At 48.7% G+C, this 20,678-nt stretch overlaps 1 protein-coding gene and 1 non-coding gene across 3 annotated transcripts; one reads left to right on the top strand and one right to left on the bottom strand.

Moving 5' to 3' along the window:
- The first annotated feature begins 10,313 nt into the window (after positions 1–10,313).
- On the top strand, positions 10,314–18,795 carry ARPIN (actin related protein 2/3 complex inhibitor). Of its 2 annotated transcripts, none has more exons than XM_019983620.2 (6): positions 10,314–10,533; positions 11,815–11,890; positions 15,250–15,382; positions 16,378–16,584; positions 17,004–17,167; positions 18,004–18,795. In XM_019983620.2, the coding sequence occupies exons 1-6, from the start codon at positions 10,442–10,444 to the stop codon at positions 18,010–18,012; spliced, it is 681 nt and encodes a 226-aa protein (XP_019839179.2). In that variant the 5' UTR covers positions 10,314–10,441; the 3' UTR covers positions 18,013–18,795. The 2 variants fall into 2 exon arrangements, with proteins under 2 accessions (XP_019839179.2, XP_070631228.1); XM_070775127.1 differs by lacking the exon at positions 10,314–10,533 and adding an exon at positions 10,825–11,241.
- TRNAG-UCC (transfer RNA glycine (anticodon UCC)) lies at positions 12,674–12,746 on the bottom strand. The gene has a single exon. It is a non-coding gene; the product is annotated as a tRNA-Gly (tRNA).
- Positions 18,796–20,678: the final 1,883 nt, after the last annotated feature.

Raw genomic sequence — 20,678 nt, 5'->3', positions numbered from 1 at the left:
TCGCTCAGTTGTGTCCGACTCTTTGCAACCCCATGGACTATACAGTCCATGGAATTCTCCAGGCCAGAATACTGGAGTAGGTAGCCTTTCCCTTCTCCAGGGGATCTTCCCCAACCAGAGATTAAAGCCAGGTCTCCTGCAATGCAGGCAGATTCTTTACCAGCTAAGCCACAAGTAGGCAGCCATATATGTGATAAAACCATTTTTAAAAAGCAAGGACTATACGTATATGAAACCAGAGGCACAGACAACAACAAAAACCTACCCAATAAAACATGGGCAAATGGGAATTGCCTGGAGGTCCAGTAGTTAGGTTAGTAGTTAGGACTCCATGCTTTCACTGCTGGGGCCTGGATTCAATCCCTGGTCAGGGAACTAGATCCCGCATGCCGCAACTAAGACCTTGGCACAGCCAAATAAATAGTAAAGAAATAAATATTTTTTAAATGGTTAAGACATTAAATTTTATGTGATGTGTATTTTACCACAATTTTTTGAAATGAAAAAAAGCAAAGCAATTGTAAGCATAAAATTCAGGATGGTGTGTACTTTGGTTGTGGAAGGATGGGGATGGGAAAGGTGAGGAGCCAACTAGTTATCGGTAATATTCTAGCTCCATGGTGGATTCGTGGGGGTTCATTATAGAAATGCCTACATAAACAAATCAAAGTAAATAAAATGAAAATGATCAGGCACGGAATAAACAATGATAGTGTGATCTTATCTAAGAATTAAAATCTAAATACATGCATTTCAGGTCCAAAAAATAAAAATCATCTTTAAAATGCACTTCAACAACAAAAAAAAAGACAAAAAAATAAATAAATAAAATAAAATGCACTTCAAGCAAAAAGAAGAGACTGTAAATCACTCCCTATTTACTGTTGGAATATTTTCGCAGTCCTTCTATATATGTGTGTGTGTATATACATACATATATTTGTGCTAACACTAGAAAACGGAACACTCTCTTTTGTACTTTTATTTTTCACCTAACGATAAATTGATAACATGTTTGCATGTCATTAAATATTTTAAGAGTATTTTAAATATAGTCATAAAATTCCATTGTATGGATATACCATAGTTTAGTTAAATAAATGAATATTGTTAGAATTTAAATTGCTCCTAAAATTTCCCTGTTAGTAACATGCTAGATTTAATATTCTGGTGGTTAATCTTTGTACCTATTTTTTCTTTTTTTTCTTTTTGGCCATGCCAACAGGCTTGGGGCATTTTAGTTCCCCAGCCAGGGATTGAACCCAGGCCACTGCAGTGAAGGTGCTGAGTCCTAACCACTGAACTGACAGGGAATTCTCTTTGTACCTGTTCTTAACTCTTTCTTCTGGGGAAATTCATAGTCATTAAATAGCTGAGGCAAAGATACAGGAAAAAGTTTAAGGAGTTTGATATCAAAAAAAGTTCCATGATCCTTCAGAAAGGTTTACCAAGACTCATTCCCACCAATAAAATAAACAAACAGTACACAAGTCCATTTTCTCATATCCTCATCGACTCGGAGCTTTACGAGTTTTTAAATCCTTTCTAAAAAGTCTTATTTCTGTGAAGTTTTAATTTGCAATTCCCCGATTACAACTGACATTGAATATTAAGATGTTTCCATAACTTAAAAAATTAACTAGTTTTTAATCGAAAAAGTAATTCATGTACATGGTAAAAATATAGAACAGCATAAAAAGATACGCTGTGAAACCTGTCTCCTTCCCACCTTGGACCGCAGTCCCCTCCCTGAGCAGCCACCATGACCAGTTTCCTGTTTCTCCTTCCCAAAATATAATGTACATAAGCAAGCACACAAGTAAGAAGAAATGCATTTACGTACAACCATATTATTCTTTTTAAAAGCCAATGAGAGGGACTTCCCTGGTGGTCCAGTGGCTAAGATTCTGTGCTCTTAATGCAGGAGGCCTGCGTTCGATCCCTGGTTGGGGAACTAGATGTCACAACTGAAAGAGGCCAAGAGGCCCTTTCAACTATGCTTCATCACAGTCTGAACAGGGAGAGAAAGGAGGAAGAGTTTGTCTGCCAGTTGCCGTCCCCCATTGGTCAAAGATTCTCTCCACAGTTTTCATCCCTCTGCACTTAAGAGTTATACAAGCCCTGGTGCCCAGAGGGCCCTGGTGCCTCGTGCTTCAGCCTCAACAAGGACGCCCCAGGATAAGAGCGGGCACAAGTGACGCAGGAGCATCTGAGGCACTGTTGGGCTGTACCCACATGAAGTGAGTTGAAGCACTGGTGGTTTGTTGCTATAGCAACAGCTGGAACGGAACAAGAGGCCAAAGCCCCCAGAGACAGGTGGGGCTGAAGGTCCGACCCTAGCACGGACACTCAGATCTGCTTGGGCTGCCCCTCACCCATCTGATTGCCATACTGCTATGGGGTCTCCATTTTTGTTTTTCTTTTAGCCAAACCATGTGGCACGTGGGATCTTAGTTTCCCGACCAGGGATCGAACCCATGCTCCCTGCAGTGGAACTGCCCAGGAAAGTCCCAGACATGAGAAAAGATTCCTTAGTCTCAGAATTGCCTTCAAGATGGTAGCCAGCCACACTTCCCTGAAAAGACTTTTACTTGGGAGTCTAGTTTCCTGGTGGTGCCCATGTGTCTACTCCCACAACCCCACGGGGCCTCTGAAAGATACCGACTGGTGGCCGTGTTCTTCCTCAGTGTCCTTGGGCCTTCCTGGGCCTAGTCAGATAGTGGGTTCTCAGTCTTACATAGTAAATTCCTTCTTACATTCTCCTCTCCCTGAGCTTTGAAATCACCTTGTCAAGACTGTGTCAAGGAGGTTCTGGCATCTCCACCTCATCGTCATGTACAAGTTTTGTAGCCATCTTCACATACAGTTAAGACCAGCTCCAGGGCTTCCCTGGTGGCTCAGTGGTAAAGAATCCGTCTGCCAATGCAGGAGATATGAGTTCAATCTCTGGGTTGGGAAGATCCCACGTGCCAGGGAGCAACTGTGCTGTAGAGCCCACATGCCCAACTACTGAAGCGCGAGCCCATGCTGCACAACAAGAGAAGCCACCACAGTGAGAGGCCCACACGCCGCAACTAGAGAAGAGCCCCTGCTCGCCACAACTAGAGAAGAGCCCACACAGCAACCAAGTCCTGGTACAGTCAAAAACAAACAAATAAATTATTAAAAAAAAAAAAAAAAAAGACCAACTCCAGGCATCTTCACTATAATGTTGAAGGCCATCTCGCAGGCAAATACCAGATGGCAATACATTCTCTCAGGACTTCCCTGGTAGCCTAGTGGTTAGGACTCCACAGTTCCAGTGCAAGGGGGCATGGATTTGGTTCCTGGGAACTAAGATCCTGTATGCTGCATGGCGCAGCCAAAAGTGCCTACGTTCTCTCCAACCCAGCCACATATTTTACTCCCCTGGTCGATCACCTCGGATCCACTGCCACATGGCTTCCCTCTGTTCCAGATGGCCTGCGTGGACCAGGTCCTGTGATTCCTCGGGTGAGTCAGCTGAGTCTCTAGGAGGAGGGACTGTGTAAACTCCTGCTCAAGTTGTGGTGAGTCCTGATTTTCATTATGGTCCTGGAGACAGTGAGCGGTGATGGAGGCAGATCGTAAGAAAAGCAAATGACATCTTGAGAGGCATCTGCTTCCAGTGACGTCTGCACACTGTCTCCAGATTCCAGTGACAGGGGGCTGCTTCTGCTGGTCATGAACACTCCTGGGAATCTGTGGGATCAAGGTTTCTGTTCTCATCCACACAACACCCCCATCCCAGAGTCCCATGCTTTTCCGAGCGGAGCCTGGTTTTGACAGGAGATTTGTCAAAGCTACCCATTCAGTCTCCTTTGGCAGCACGGGAACCCTTACAATCAGCTGCTGAGCCTGACATTTAGCAGTTGGCCCTGAAGCTGCAGGAGATGAAAGTCTCCTTAAAAACTGCCATAAAGCTCTAGTGGCTTTTACACAATCTTAAGTTGGCTGTGAGCTACTCGAAGCCTATCATTTTCTTTTTTTTTGCAAGGTTTCTTTTTTGCAAGGCTCTTACTAAAAGCCAGCCTATTCTACATTTCTTATAATTATCATTGCCAACATACAATCAAATACTGTGTTCTCCTCTCCAGCTCAATCTCACCTTCCACTTGCACCTCACCCCCAATTAACCCCAGATGAAAACCTTAGTCATTCTGATACCACGTCATGCCAAGGGTTATTACCACCACCCACTTACCGTGATCAATATTGTCCCTACTGCAGTCAAAACAATAGGAACTCCAGTGTCACAATCCTATCCTTTTGTGGGATCTTAGTTCCCTAACCAGGAACCGAAGCCTCATTGGCAGCACGGAGCCTTAACCACAGACAACCAGGGAAGTCCCCACAGTCCTATCCTGAAAGTCTGCTTTTCAGGATCACCCTTGGGACCCACTGTCTCTGGGGGCCAGTGGCGCAGTGTGGCCTTGAGATGACGTATGGGGCATCGTTTCCGCGTGGAGTCAGTTGGAGCCCAGGTGGAGCTGGGTCACTACGGAGGGGCTAGGACAGGACAGGTCAAAGACACTGGAGGATGAGAGGCTCGGATATGGCATTGAGAGATGTCTGCTACAAAGGCTCAGCATAGATTTTCTTTCCAAACTAGGTTTACCCCATTTGCATGTATTGATTCGATGTGATGGATAGGTTTAGTTCTCATTCTGGCATCCTGTTTGACATTACGCTTTCCTCTCTTGAGTGCTCCCTTTGTTTTGCATCTTTTGCTCTGTGCTGGTGTGTATGTGTGTTTTCTTCAGGCTATTTTGCTGCATTGGTGGTAATTTAGCACACTATTTCTTCTGGAACCCTCAGACTTTGTCAGGGCAAGATGTGTCAGATATGCTAAAATGTGATCTGAGGCATAAAAGCCAAGAATCCACACACCCTCCGCCTCCTGCTTTGTTTTACTGTTACATATTTGTGCCCAGTGGAAATCTTGATAAATTCCATTTTTGCTTTCCACCAAAGGATGAAAAGAAATTTGGTGTGTTTATGATTACATGCACAGCTTTAGTGAGAACACTCCCGAAAGTGCTTCCATTTTGAGTAGGGTTTTTTATTGTTGTTACTGCTGCTGTTGTTTTTTTTTTTTTCCTTTTTTTTCCCCTGGCCACCCTGCACAACTTGTGGGAATCTTGGTTCCTCGACCAGGAACTGAATTAAACCCACCAGGCCCGAGGCAGAGAGCGCACGGAATCCTAACCACTGGACCACCAGGGAATTCCCTTGATTAGGGTAAATGAGAACCAAATCCTTTGCTTACAATTTTACCTGCCAAGTGGAAGAATTCTCTTGCAGCCGCTTTTGGCTCCTCAGTTTCACACTTTGTTCCCTCGACACTCCCCACAGTCGGAGCATGTTTTCCTGTAAAGGGACCCCTTGACCTTCTCCCCTGTGTCACCCACTGTGCCCTACGCCAGATGCATCATGGCACCAGAGGGTGGCAGGGCACTCCTACACCAGGACAGCTGTCAAAAACTGAATTATAGGTGGGAAGGACTACAGACCACATACATTTATTCTACAAAAAACAAACTAGATGTATCCCATGTCAGCTTTCACTCCATTATCTGACATAAGGCAAATAAAAATTTGGGCAAAAGGAGGTAGTGTTCTTAACTGACTACACCAAAATTGCCTTCTTGCCTATGAAAATTTTACAAAAGCAGATACCCACGTGAACACCTTGTTGCTGCTGCTGCTGCTGCTAAGTTGCTTCAGTCGTGTCCGATTCTGTGCGACCCCATAGACGGCAGCCCACCAGGCTCCCCCATCCTTGGGATTCTCCAGGCAAGAACACTGGAGTGGGTTGTCATTTCCTTCTCCAATGCATGAAAGTGAAAAGCGAAAGGGAAGTCGCTCAGTCGTGTCTGACTCTTTGCGACCCCATGGACTGCAGCCCACCAGGCTCCTCCGTCCATGGGATTTTCCAGGCAAGAGTGCTGGAGTGGGGTGCCATTGCCTTCTCCAGAACACCTTGTTAGGGACCTTCAAACCCTCCTTAAAAGAGACCATGGAACTGAGGAAGCTTAAACGATCTCCATGTTGTACCTTGTGTGTGCTCAGTTGTGTCTGACTGTGTTCGACCCCATGGACTGTACTACCAGGTACAGAATTATCCATGCAAAGATACTGGAGTGGGTTGCCATTTCCTCCTCCAGGGGATCTTTCCAGGGATTGAACATGAGTCTCCTGAATCAGCAGGTACATTCTTTACCACTGAGCCACCTTGGAATCTTTATGCTGTACCTCATGGTTTATAATGTAATATAGAGTCATTGATAACCCACAAATAGTTGTAAGAAAGTCCAATGAAGCTCTGCTGTTTTTTTCCCCCCATGATGATTGATGCTTTTTTAGGAAATGAATATCAGAATTAAAAAAAAATTTTTTTTTCTTGTTCTTTTTGGTTCCCTGTCTTGCTGGTGCCTGGTCAGCTGACTGTGCTGATGAAGTCACAGAGCTCAATAAGCAGATTACCCTTCCTAAGAAAGGATTTCCAGCAGTGCAGTCTAATAGGACTTTCTGCAATGAGGGAAAGGTTCTTATCAGAACTGTCCTACATGGTAGTCACTGATCACATGTTGCTAGCTTTTAAGCCCTTGAAATGTGGCTAGTGAGACTGAAAAATTGAACTTTACATTTTATTTAGGTTTAATTAACTAAAAAATCCAGATGTTCAAGCTGGATTTAGAAAAGGCAGAGGAACCAGAGATCAAATTACCAACATCTGTTGGAACACAGAAAAACCAAGAGAATTCCAGAAAAACATCTACTTCTGCTTTATTGACTACGCCAAAGCCTTTGACTGTGTAGATCACAACAAACTGTGGAAAATTCTTAAAGAGATAGGAATACAAGACCACCTTATCTGCCTCTTCAGAAATCTGTATGCAGATCAAGAAGCAACAGTTAGAACTGGACATGGAACAACAGACTGGTTCCAAATTGGGAAAGGAGTGTGTCAAGGCTGTATGTTGTCACCTTGCTTATTTAACTTATATGCAGAGTACATCATGCAAAATGCTGGACTGGATGAAGCACAAGCTGGAATCAAGATTGCTAGGAGAAATATTAATAACCTCAGATATGCAGATGATACCACTGTTATGGCAGAAAGTGAAGAGGAACTAAAGAGCCTCTTGATGAAAGTGAAAGAGGAGAGTGAAAAAGCTGGTTTAAAACTCAACATTCAAAAAACTAAGATCATGGCATCCGGCCCCATCACTTCATGGCAATAAGATTGGGAAACAATGGAAACAGTGAGAGACTTTATTTTCTTGGACTCCAAAATCATTGCAGATGGTGACTGCAGCCATGAAATTAAAAGATGCTTACTCCTTGGAAGAAAAGCTATGACCAACCTTGACAGCATATTAAAAAGCAGAGACATTACTTTGCCAACAAAGGTTCGTCTAGTCAAGGCTATGGTTTTTCCTGTGGTCATGTATGGATGTGAGAGTTGGACTGTGAAGAAGGCTGAGCACCGAAGAATTGATGCTTTTGAACTGTGGTGTTGGAGAAGACTCTTGAGAGTCCCTTGGACTTCAAGGAGATCCAACTAGTCCATCCTAAAGGAAATCAGTCCTGAATGTCCATTGGAAGGACGGATGTTGAAGCTGAAACTCCAATAATTTGGCCACCTGATGCGAAGAGCTGACTCATTTGAAAAGACCCTGATGGTGGGAAAGATTGAGAACAGGAGGAGAAGGGGACAACAGAGGATGAGATGGTTGGATGGCATCACCGATTCGATGGACATGAGTTTGAGCAGGCTCTGGGAGTTGGTGACGGTCAGGGAAGCCTGGTGTGCTGCAGTCAATGAGGTTGCAAAGAGTCAGACACGATTGAGCGACTCAACTGAACTAAAATTTAAATTTAAATAGCCACGTATAGCTAATGGTTGCCATAAAAGGCAGTAAAGATTTGGAACCATTTAAGGAAAAAGATGATACAGAAAGGGGAAGGAGGTGGTGGGGGCGGTATCCTGGCCATGGGGCTGTGACCAACCTGAGAGTATTTTGGTTGGTTGGTTTTTTAAATCATTTTATTCAGGTTTGTTTGTTTGTTGCCCCTTGGTGCAGCATGTGGTATCTTAATTCCCTGATCAGGGATCAAACCTGAGTCCCTTGCATTGGAAGCACAGGGTCCTAACCACTGGACCACCAGAAGTCCCCAGGTATGGATGACATACAAAAAGCTGTACATATTTAAGGTATACACTTCATGAGTTTGGAGATAAGTACACACTCATGAAACCATCACTACAAGCTATGCTGTAAACATATTGTCATCTGCAAGTTTCCTCAAGTCTTACTATTATTTTGTACTGTGTGTGTGTTTGTGTGTGTGTGTGGAAGAACACTCAACGTGAGATCTACCCTCCGTTAATGTTTAAGTATATAATACAATATTGTTAACTACAGGCACTCTGTAGTTATAGATCTCCAGGTATCATTCACCTTGTACACCTAAAACACTGTGCCCTTTGACTACTACCTGCCTGTTTCTCCCTCCCCCTTTCAGCCCCTGACAGCCTCTCCACTCTCTGCTTCTATGCATCTGATTATCTTAGATTCCTCATGTAAATGAGATCACGCACTACTTGTCTTTTTGTGCCTGGCTTCTTTCATTTCCAGGTTCATCATGTTGCTGCAAATGGCAGGCTTTCCTTCTTTTTTTCAACCCAAATAATATTCCATAGTATGCATATACCACATTTTCCTTTTCCATTCATCCACTGATGGACATTTAGATTGCTTCTACTTTTTGGCTGTTGTGAAAGAAACACGGGAGTGTGGACATTCCTTTGATGTCTTGATTTCAGTTTCCTTGTGCATGTACCCAGAAGTGAGATTGCTGGATCACTTGGTGGTTTTCTTTTTAATTTCATGAGAAACTTCCACAATGTCTTCCATAGTGGCTGTACCAATTTACATTCCCATCAATGCCATACAAGGGTTCCCTTTTCTTCATATCCTTGCTAACACTTATCTTTTGTTTTTTTTGATAATAGCCATTCTAACAGGTGTGAGGTAATACCTCATTGTGGTTTTGGTTTGCATTTCTCTGATCATTAGTGATACTGAACCGCTTTTCATACATCTTTTGTCCATCTGTATGTCTTCTTTGGAGAAATATCTATTTAGTTCATTGGCCTATTTTAAAAAATCATTTCCCCCACCTTTTCTATTGAGTTATGCGAGTTCCTTACATCAGCCTGGGGAGTTTTTGTTTTTTTTGGTTTGAAAACTGATTTTATTTACCAGCAATGTGATTTTGGTTTAGTGACAAATTTTATTTTTAAAAAAAATTTTTATTGGAGTATAGTTGATTTACAATGTTGTGTTAGTTTCAAGTGTACAGCAAAGTGAATCATTTCACAAATACACATATACCCACTCTTTTTTAGATTCTTTTTCCATATAGGTCATCACAGAGTGTTGCCTAGAGTTCCCTCTGCTATACAGTAGGTCCTTGGTAGTTACCTATTTTATACACAGCAGCGCACAGCGCGCGCATGCTTAGTTGCTCAGTAGTGTCCGACACTTTGCGACCCCACACTTTGCGACCCCGTGCACTGCAGGACCCGCTAGGCTCCTCAGTCCAAGGAATTCTCCAGGCCAGAATACTGAAGTGTGTTGCCATTTCCTTCTCCAGGGGAACTTCCCAACCCAGGGATCGAATCTGCGTGTCCCGGGTTCTTTACCGGCAGGGTTCTTTACCACTGAGCCTCCAGGGAAGCCATTAAACCCGTACAACCTCTCTGATTCGGACCCCGTTTTACAGAGTAAGAAGCTCAGAGAGGTTGAGGCACTTGCCCAAGCTCACACAGCGCGGATTCCAGCCTTGGTAGGTCAGTTGATCCGACACCCAAGCCCAGGCTCCTTCGTGACAGATCCCAAGAACCCCTCCCTCGGCCACTGTGAGGCCTCACCCGGGCAAAATGGGCAGCTCGGCACTTACACCACCCAGCCGCCTCTGGGGCCGTTTTCTTTTTCCTATTCTTGCTCTCTGGAAACGCATCCTATCGGACCTGATCCTATGGGTTCTCTGAGCCTCGATTTCCCCTTTGTGGGTGTAGGGAGTAGGGGTCTCCCACTAGTAACAAGGACGAGGGAGAGAAAAGAGAAGAGAGTGGCTCTCTCCCTCATCCCACCCCCACCTCCGGGCTAAGACCCCAGCCCGGTCCTCCCGGAAGCCCACTTCCCACCAAGCAAGGTCCTGCGGCAGGAATGGGGCTCGGCCCCTTTAAATCCCGCGCGGGAACGCCCGGGGCCGGGCCGCGCAGCCCGTGATCGGCCGTCGGGAATTGCCGGCCTCCGCGCGTCCTCCGGAAGCTTCCCCTCGCGCTGCCCCCAGCCCCGCGTGCCCACTCGGTTCGCCATCCCTCGAGGGCGCCGCGGCCGTGGGGAGGATGAGCCGCATCTACCACGACAGCGCCCTCCGCAACAAGGCGGTGCGGAGCGCGCGGCTGCCGGGGGCCTGGGACCCTGCCGCTCACCAGCGGTAGGCTCCGCCCGCGTCTCTCCACCGCCTCCCGGCCCGGCCTCTGTCGGCTGGCGAGCATCTGCTTTGAATCCAGGCTCCCTGATTGCGCGCGGGGGTTGGGGTGGGGATGGCGCCACCGGGATGGTGTGCGGGTGGGAGGAAAGGCGGGGCTCGCCGAAGACCTCCGGGGCCTCGGGATCGTCTCTCACAGTGCTCCCCTCGGATCGCACCCCAGAGACACCGATCCGCGTGAAGCTCACGGACGGTCGGTCTCAACTCCTAAACGGGTCTCAAAAGGCGGTGCTTACTCACCTCCACCTTTGTCTTTACCCCGCCCCGGTGACTCCACGCACCGCCACTTGCCCTTGCCTTGTCTTCAGGCCTTTGCACAGCTCCAGAAAGACAGTGTCCTGCAGGGACGGGCACAGCGGGTGGGAGTCGGCCTGGAAGGGTTGGGGGAGCGCAAGGCCTGCCCGGAGGCCTGTTGGGTCGGGAGGGCCCAGCCCTGCCATTATGGACCCGGAGGTTATGAGAACGAATGGACCATTCCATTTGCAATGACAAAACCTAAAGAGTTTGAGCAAACTCCAGGAGATGGTGAAGGACAGGGAAGCCTGGCGCGCTGCAGTCCGTGGGGTCGCCAAAGGTCGGACACGACTTTAACCACTGAACAACCAACCACCACCACCAAAGACTGAAGGGCTTAAGGGGCGTGGGTAGGGACAGGTAAGGTCCAGGGAGGTTTCATTTCATTCCCAGCCCTTCAGTTGCCCCCACCCCTCTTCCATTTCCATGGTTCCGAAGGCGGTAGTCCCTAGGTTCTGCTTTTATGAAAACTGTAATTGGGAAGAGAGGGTCCAGTTTCTCTCAGTGAGGGACCCTGTGACCTTGGGCTTCTCAGGAAACTTCTGAGTCTGGGTTTCTCCATTCTAAAAATGGATAAGAATGAGAACAGAAATAGGAAAGTGCTTTAAAACAGGTGAAAAGGGAAGATACTTTATAGCAGCTTAGACCTTAGAACCCCACCCCCAAATTTGGTTACCTAAAAAAGTAAAGTTCTTTATATTTTGTAAACGCTTAATAGTTTACAAAGCACCTTCGCAGTTTACAAGGCACCTTCACGTAGGTAGTCGGATGTCACCCTCAAAGAATCAAGTGAGGTGGTTGTTACTGGCATTTGGCGGATGTGAAGACTGAGGTTCTGGTTACAGTAACGCCCTGCAGGTGGGGCCATTGCACTTGTGGTTCTTTGCTGAGGACGACAGAACCAGTGAAGCCCTCATTCTCTCTCTTCCTCAGAGGAGATGGTGTCCTGCTGGAGGGAGAATTACTGGATGTATCCCGGCACAGCATCTTGGATGCCCACGGCAGGAAGGTGAGGATGTTTCCCAGGGGGCGCCCTCAGGGCACTGGCTTCAGGGTTCCCACCCACCAGGGTATCTCTCTCTGCTTGACTCTGCCAGTGCCAAGACTTGGGGTCCAGCTCTTTCCTTGTGAGGCTCACAGGGCAGGTAGAGGGTTGGCTGGGAGATTGGCAACCAAAAGGGGCCACGGATGGAAGGGATCAGTAGGGCTGTACTGGGTGGCAGACAGACCAGGGTTGGGGGTGGGCGGTGGGGACTGGGGTCTTGATGAGAAGACAGACCAGGCCCTAAACCAAGGGGTGTGTTTGGGGCCAGGACTGGGAGGGCTGAGAGCAGGATGGGGTGAGGTCAGTGGTTCAGGACTCAAGCTGGGGGTCCTGAGTGGGCTGGAAGGCCCTCTGAAGAGGTCCTATCTCCCGATGGAATAGAACTAGAATGCCGGGAACTTCTCTGGGTAGGCAGGATGAGTGGCTCTGGGCTGAGGGCCTGGCCCCTATCCTCTGGTCTGGTGGTTCCCATTGCTTCCAGACCTTGATGAACAAGGTCAGAGCAAAGTTACCTGCCTATACGGGTGCGAGGTGAACCGTGACCTTCCCCTTTGGGGTACCAGCTGTGTGGCTGGGAAATCATGTGTACCTTGAGTTGTTTAGAGTTGAATTACTTTAGATGTACTGTTGGAGTCTGCTTTCAGAAGGAGCCCTGAAGCAACTCCATTTGCAGAGTGGTGAATATCTTAGCAGGGCTTTCGCATCTTTTTTTTTGTCCACGTATAGCTCATTTTGCAGGGATCTTAGTTCCCTGACCAGGGATCAAACCCGGGTTCCCTGCAGTGGAAGTACGGAGTCCTAACCACTGTACCATCAGGGAATTCCCTTGCTCATCTTTTAATATCCCTGTGTGGCTGGGTGTTTTGGAATACTGGATTTTTATAAAGCAGGTCACCAGTGTGGACCTGGACATTCGTGTGTGCATGAGTGTGGAGCCCTGAGGTGGGAGGAGGGTTGCTGTGTTCTGGGCCTTTGTTTCCAGCTTGAATGTGAGGTCTACCTTGCTGATACCACCCGAGGCTTCAGCTCCCACGTCCATGCCCTTCTCTTCTTGTCCTCTCAGCCTCCTAGTGTCACGTCCTTTATCACCCCCTTCTCAGACGTCCATGGACACACCTGGCTGGCATTCACCATCCCCTACTAGCAAGGGTTTCTTTCCTGAGCATGAGTTCTGAAAAGCTTTTTGGAAGAAAAGCTATGACAAACATAGACAGCGTATTAAAAAGCAGAGACATCACTGTGCTGACAAAGGTCCGCATCATCAAAGCTATGGTTTTTCCAGTAGTCGTGTATGGATGTGAGAGTTGGATTTTAAAGAAGGCTGAGTGCTGAAGAATTGATGCTTTCAAATTGTGGTGCTGGAGAAGACTCTTGAGAGTTCCCTGGACTGCAAGGAGATCAAACCAGTCAATCCTAAAGGAAATCAACCCTGAATATTCACTGGAAGGACTGATGTTCAAGCTGAAGCTCCATTACTTTGGCTACCTGATGTGAAGAGCCAACTCACTGGAAAAGACCCTACTCGCTGGAAAAGACCCTGATGCTGGGAAATACTGAGGGCAGGAGTAGAAGGGGGTGACAGGATGAGATGGTTAGATAGTATCACCGACTCAATGGACATGAGTTTGAGCAAACTCTGGGAGATGGTGAATGACAGGGAAGCCTGGTGTGTTGCAGTCCATGGGGTTGCAAAGAGTCAGACACAATTTAGCAACTGAACAAGTTCTGAATCTGTACCCCTCCCCCCTTCCAAATAACCCCAGAGGTACTGACCGACTTATCTCCTTGATCTCTAGAACTGAGCTCAGCAAGTTCCAGAGGCCTGTGGCTACCTGGAGCCAGTTTCTCACCCACACCCCTTGTGAACCGCCTCAGCTTCCAGCTCAGCACTAGTTTCAGGCCAGGAGATGCTTTGCTTCACCCTCCCTTCCTTAGCACGCGGGTCAGCAGGGTGAGCACCCCAGCCCGTAACCCCAGCCAGCCTGCCCAGCAGAGCCCAGCAGGACCTGATGTGGGGCTGGACTGCCCCGGCTGTCCTCTGCAGGCAGGGTGTTCTCCAGCCCCTCTCCAAACCTTCCTCCTCCTTGTTCCTAATGACAATCACTATATGCCCCCGACCACCAGCCTGCAAGCCTCCAGTCTCCTCCAGCTCTCCCCCAAGTGGGTAATGCTTGGCCCTACAGGTTTCCTACCTTGACCATGTCACACCTCCCCTTCTATGTCCCCACATAGGCCCTTAGGAACTCAGCCTGTCCTGATTAAACCTTGTGCCCCCTCTCCTGCCTTCTGGCTGCAACCCAGCGCCGGTCCCTGCCCTGCAGCCTGCTGGTCTCCTGAAAGACATCTGTCATAGTCTAGGTGCTGTTCAGAAACCTTTCAGGATTCCCTCTGGTCTGCCATGTAAAACCCAAACTCCAGATGCCAACTCAAGGCCTGTCTTATATCATCCCCCACGTGCTTCCGCAGCTCAGACTCCCCTGAGGCTTCCAAGGCCCCTCCGTTGTTCAGACGTCCACATGGGACCTTGACTTTTGTTTTCTGTGCCTGTCCAGGCCTTTAAAATCCTGCCTATACCCTTACTCGCACAGTTGCAGGTTTCTCCACACTATGAGGACTTGCCTTCCCTTTTTGTCCCAGGTGGTGGTTTCCTGTTCTTCAATCTCTAGTTTTTGTTTTGGATTATAGTGTTTATTTAAAATTTTCTTGATGTATAGTTGATTTACAACGTTGTCGTCTCCTGATTAGGACAGCTGGCAGACAGCATGTGTCGCACACTTCATGTTTACACTGTGGTTGCTCCTTTGTTATCTCTTGAATCCTTACAACATGCCTGAAAGTAGACCTCACGTTGTCTCCAGGCAACAGGGGAAACTGAGGCTAAGCGTCACATGCTGCAGGACCCACATATGTTGGAAGGGGAAAGTGGCAGCCCTCACTCGGAACTCCATCTCAGTGCCCTTTCTGTGGCGTCTCGGCTGCTACTACTCCTGCTTTGTGATATTTGGGGTCCTTGGGTTATGGTTTTCTATTCTTTCTGGCTCTGACCGAGTGGAAGCTGTGGGGTTGGGCTCTGAGCCTGCCCTCTCATGGATGTGTGGCCATGGTTCATCACGTGTGGCACATGCTGTACTCAACATGTGAATGAATGAATAATGATTATTGGGAGTGGGGGCCCTCTGGCCAGCTTGAATATCTTTTGGAGCCAAGGTGGGATTCTAGGGTAGAGAGTGAGGCTGGGGGGCTGCAGCCAGAGCACATGGGGAGTGTGTGCATTGTGGGGTGAAGGGAATGAACAGCCCCTCACTCTCTCTGCTTGGCCCCAGGAGCGCTACTACGTACTGTATATCCGGCCGAGTCGCATCCATCGCCGTAAGTTCGACCCCAAGGGAAACGAAATTGAGCCCAACTTCAGCGCCACCAGGAAGGTGAACACAGGCTTCCTCATGTCTTCTTACAGTAGGTGCCCTCTGCCCTTCCTGCCCCGGGGCCGTCCTACACTGGCCTTCCTTTGCCTCCAGAGGTCTCTTAGGCGCCACAAAGTGTCTTCTCAGCATGACTGAAGTCCGTGTCTGGTCTGAGGGACATCTGGCTGGGCTCTTCCTGCTCTCCATTCACGCAGAGGGTCCCCAGTGCCCTCCCTCAGTGCTGAGGGCCTGCTGCCTTCCCAGTGCCTCCTGTCTCCTGCAGTCTGGTGGAATCATTCTCCCCACCCCCAAGCTGAGATCAGCAGATTTGGGACTTCCAGGGTGGGCAGTGAGAGGTTGTTGGAACCCTGGCTGAGCCCCTGCGCTCTGCCCAGGCCAGGATAAGCAGGCCAGTAGAGAATCTGAGGACCATCCAAGTTTGCTGCTGGTTCCAGCAGACCCCATCCCAGCCAGGGGAGACCTCTGCCTGGTCCCTGGGAAGGCAGAATTGTGTGAAGGGCTTGAATCCTGCCTCCTCCATGGACTACTGTGTAACCTTGGGCAAATCACTTAACCTCTCTAAGCCCTAGCTTTCTCATTTGTAAATAGAGACAGTAAGAACACTGACGCCTGCTGAGGGTTTGCTGTGTGCTGGGCCTCATGCTAAGCACTTTATGTACATTAGCTCTTTCTTTTATACCTCATGTCAGTCCCATCAGGTAGGTACCGCGTTTCACCCTATTTATCAGGCACAGAGAGGTTAAGTAACTTGCCTGTGGTCACACAGCATGTAAAGCAGATGTGTACCAGGCAGCCTGGCTCCAGAGCCCTTACCCATAATCCTCTGCATGCGCTCCTTGATGAGCAGGGGCAGGATGGGAGCGCGGGTGTTTGTAAGCAGGTACAACAGTCAACCCTCAGCTGGCTTCTAAAGAGCCCTCCCAGAGTGCTTGCTGTCACACTGGTAATGACCACCTCGTGCTGGTAGAAGCCCAGGGGGACAGCCGGCAGAGAGCATTTATCGCACACTTCACGTTTACACTGCAGAGGTGGAAGCCAAGGGTGACTCGGACAGACTGACGCCTGAGGCGCTGAAGGGGCTGGTGAATAAGCCGGAGCTGCTTGCGCTGACAGAGAGCCTCACCCCCGCTGAGACTGTGGCCTTCTGGATGCCTGAGTCAGAGGTGGAAGCCATGGAGCTCGAGCTCGGGGCTGGGGTACGGCTGAAAACTCGAGGCGACGGCCCCTTCCTGGGTGAGCAGTGCAGCCCTCGCTGTGGCCTGATGCCCCTGTATGGCCTGTGGGGGGGCTCCTGGCTTCCTGTCTGAGGGCCCCTCACCCCTCCTGCTTAGGGCTCACGGAGCAGGTCAGGTCCGGCCTCCCTGCAGACATGACCCCTTGAGATTGATTTCTCAGTTCTCTGGACAAGTGGCCTGGAGGCAACAGCCTGGACGTTCTGGATCCTGGGGTGCTGCTCAATCCTCTGGTTCCTGTGGGTGCCCTCTCCTATCTGGGGCCCCCGCCAGGGGCTCCCTGAGCACACTCAGGCCTAGAGGACCCCAGCAGAAGGGCCGGGCTCCACCAGGTTTCCACCACATGTAGAGAGGCCAGACAGTGTGAGGGAATTCTGAGGGAAAGGAAGGGAGTCTGAGGGAATTGTGAACTTCTTTCAGATTCATTAGCCAAACTCGAGGCTGGAACAGTGACCAAGTGTAATTTCGCTGGCGATGGGAAGACGGGAGCATCCTGGACAGACAACATCATGGCCCAGAAGTCTTCGGAGGGGGCTGCAAGCGAGACCCGCGAGCAGGGGGACGGCGCGGCGGACGAGGAGTGGGTAGGTCCAGGGTGTGGGCCTGGCGCTGGTGTGGTTTCTCTCCTGGCGGGAGTTTTGTATGGACTGGTTGCAGTTGGGTGGTAGCAGAAAGAGACAGCAACTTAACTTTACTCCCAGCTTTGGTGGACTTCCTGAGTGTAAGCCTGATGAAAAGTCCCTCAAGACATGAAGGGACCTTTCTTCCTGGTGGGCCTGAACTGTGCCAATCAACACGAGAGCCCCACAGATTTATAAGAGCAAAGGACAGGACAAAGGGAGCGCAGAGGGGAACCAAGGAGACTTAATGCCAGGAAGGCTCCAGACATTTCCACTTCACGTGAGTACATTAGCCGTGTCGAGCCGCTGAATGAACATTTCCCCCCACTCTGTTCTGGGCTTCCTGCCCAGAGTGGCTGGAAAATGGCTGACTTGGACCTTAATAGCTTTTTTGGCTCAAAGGTCAGCCCCCTAGTTGATCCTCAACTGATTCACAGTTGATTTGGTTTTTTGAGCTGCATTTCACCCGAAGATTTGAATTGGTGTCAAAAGACTCCCAAATTGAACATTTAAAACCAAGTCTCAAAAAAACGGGCTGTCTATCTAGCTGATGAAGTGAAGACATTAGCCAGAGAAAACAGGGGCAGATAGAGGAAATGGATTGTCTTTTGTCTTAATAAAGCGAGTCTTTGACTATAAAACAATGGGAATTGCCAGGCTGGCTCCCTGGGCCAACGCTAATGAGATGAGGCCAAGGCAGGCAACTGAGGGCCCGACCGGTACCACTGGAGCGAACCCTTGTTTGATGACAATAGAAGACGTTTATGAAATACACTCTGTTTATCTCTCTTTACCTCTAGGACGACTGAGGTCAGGGAGAGATGGGGTACCTCCCGGACCCACCGGCACCACTGAGCATTTCTTCCATCAACTTTCACTCTGGAGCTCAAGGGAGCAGGTCCACCAAGCCTTACTTGATTCTTCCTTATGGCCGCCATGGAATATAGTCTTCAAACAAGCTCTGCTCAAATCAAATCTAAGACCCCGATGTTAGCCGTGGGGCGCCAGGCTGTGGCTCGTGGAGGGTCACTCCCTGGCTGTGAGTCTAGCCTTCCCCAGATTTTCATGGTAGCCCTTGCCCTGAGCAGCAGGCTTGTTTGTGAAGGCAGGCAGGGGGGTGAGTCCCCCTAGGGCAGTCAGAAGATCTGGAGTTGCTGCAGAATTGGGGGGAATCCCTCATCTGTACGCAGAGTGGCTCCAAGGAGAAGTTACTGGGGCCTCCTCCTTCTGTCCTTCTATTTCCTGCTTTCCTCCTGCAGCTGCCCTCCTCCCCAGTACTCTGTGTTGGGGGCCTCTGCCCTCTTGCTCAAGCCTGCTCTTCCCTCGTGCCCTTCACAGCCCCCAGAACTGCCAGTTCTTTTTCTTCCTCTGGTTCTCTGCTACATTGGGGGTTCCTGTCTCCTGACCTCCCTTGGCTGTTTTCCTGGGGATGCTCTTTTTACCGAGGCTGAGCTCGTTCATAGGCACGGCCAGCTCATCTCCTTCTCACTGACTCCCTCTGCCAGGCCGCAGAACACATTTTGGATAACACCTTTCTTTCTTGTTTTGTACCTTGAGAATTTTTTATGAATGAGTAAAATTTCAGGAAAGGATTCCTCTACACTGACTATTTTATTATTAGGTATAAACTGAGCTGCTGCTGCTAAGTCATTTCAGTCATGTCCGACTTTATGCGACCCCATAGATGGCAGCCCACCAGGCTCCCCAGTCCTTGGGATTCTCCAGGCAAGAACACTAGAGTGGGTTTCCATGTCCTTCTCCAATGCTTGAAAGTGAAGTCGCTCAGTCGTGTCCGACTCTTAGTGACCCCATGGACTGCAGCCCACCAGGCTTCTCCATCCATGAGATTTTCCAGGCAAGAGTACTGGAGTGGGGTGCCATTGTCTTCTCTGATAAACTGAGCAACCTCCCTATAAGAAGACAGCCATATCTTTTTTTTTTTTTTGGCCACACCACACAGCATGTGGGATCTTAGTGCCCCCACCAGGGATCGAACCCATGTCCTCTGCATTGGGAGCTCAGAGTTTTAACCACTGGACCATCAGGGGAAGTCCCAAAAGCCCTATGCTTTTGATCATGAACATTATCTTGCAGGGTAATGTGCCCATATCCACATCAATGAAGAGAACAGGTGTTGAAATCTACATATCCTAAGAATGGGTAGGGACTTAGAATGTAGATCCTGCTTGCCTCAGGGAAAGGGGGGTGGTGGTAAACTAACGAAGTCCCCTAATGGGCCAAACACAACACTAGATGCTTTCCGTGATGATAATTATAGTCACTGACTGCGGAGGGCCTCTTGGTTCTAGTACTTGTGCCAAGCATTTGCAGTGTTTTACTTGTTACAACCATCCCAAGAGGCACAGGTGATTATTATCTCCATTTTTTTTTTTCAGATGGTTTTCATGGTTGAGATCCCAGCATGTATTATCATGGTTCAAACTGTCATTTGCCTTCCCGTATATTTGAGCCTGGGCTCAACAGTATGGCTGTGAGGCTTGGGATTAATACTTCATTTAGACTGACCGAAGTTACAGGTGGCTGGAGCGCTCATGAGTCTCTTCTGTTCTTGCCGCCCTTGTCTCGGTTCACATCTTTTTCTCTCATTGCGGTACTCTAGAAGCCGCTTCCCTAGTGTCCTGTGCCTGAATGGGGCTGGCTCACCATTGAGCATGCTGGGACCTCAAGCACGTGGTGGCCAGGGAGGGCTTAAACAGGAGGAGGACTGGGTACACTGACTTGGGGAGAGGCACCCAGGGAGGGCATCCTGCTGCCCAAAGGGTAGGGTCAGCTCCTGTGGGCAGGCCACCATCCTAAATAAGCAGGCACAGTGTGTCAATCGGGAAGCCGGGGGCAACAGCTAGGTTCCGGGATCTCAGCAGGTTGGGGAGGGGCTCCTGGAGGAAAAGGCTATCATGGCTGGAGCTCAGAGAGTGATGGGAGTGGAACTGCGTTGGAGGTGAGGCTGGAGGTCAGGCATGGCATCTTCAGCATGTTAAGTGTTGATGTTTTGGGACATTATCCTTAATATCTTGGAAGCCAGTGATCCCAGGGAGAGTAATATGATCTTATTTGTATATTTTAAAGATTGCTTGACTGCAGAGAAACTGAAGGCAATGAGCCCAATAGGAGACTGCTGCTGTGGTGGGGGTGAGAGCCTAGAGTGATCTGGTCTATAGCAGCGGCAGAGGAGATGGAAAAATATTCAGGCAGGCAGGTGGAAAGGGACTTTCCAGCAAGAGAATAGGACCTACAAAGCCATGGAGATAGGGGAGTGGCCTGACCTTGGATATATAATTTCTGTACATGGTTACTGCAATATTATACCAACACATAAAATTTGATAATCCTTTTTCAACTGATGTTATATAACCATTGTCTATATTGCCACATAGTCTTCATACATTGTTTTTAAGATTGATTAACCTTAATGAAGATGCCCTGGAGGAGGTCATGGCTACCCACTCCAGTATTC

The sequence above is a fragment of the Bos indicus genome, chromosome 21 (assembly GCF_029378745.1).
Source record: "Bos indicus isolate NIAB-ARS_2022 breed Sahiwal x Tharparkar chromosome 21, NIAB-ARS_B.indTharparkar_mat_pri_1.0, whole genome shotgun sequence".
In the NCBI taxonomy this organism is placed as follows: Eukaryota; Metazoa; Chordata; class Mammalia; order Artiodactyla; family Bovidae; genus Bos; species Bos indicus.
Note: the sequence above shows the minus strand (reverse complement) of the source record. Positions and strands in the feature narration are given on the sequence as shown.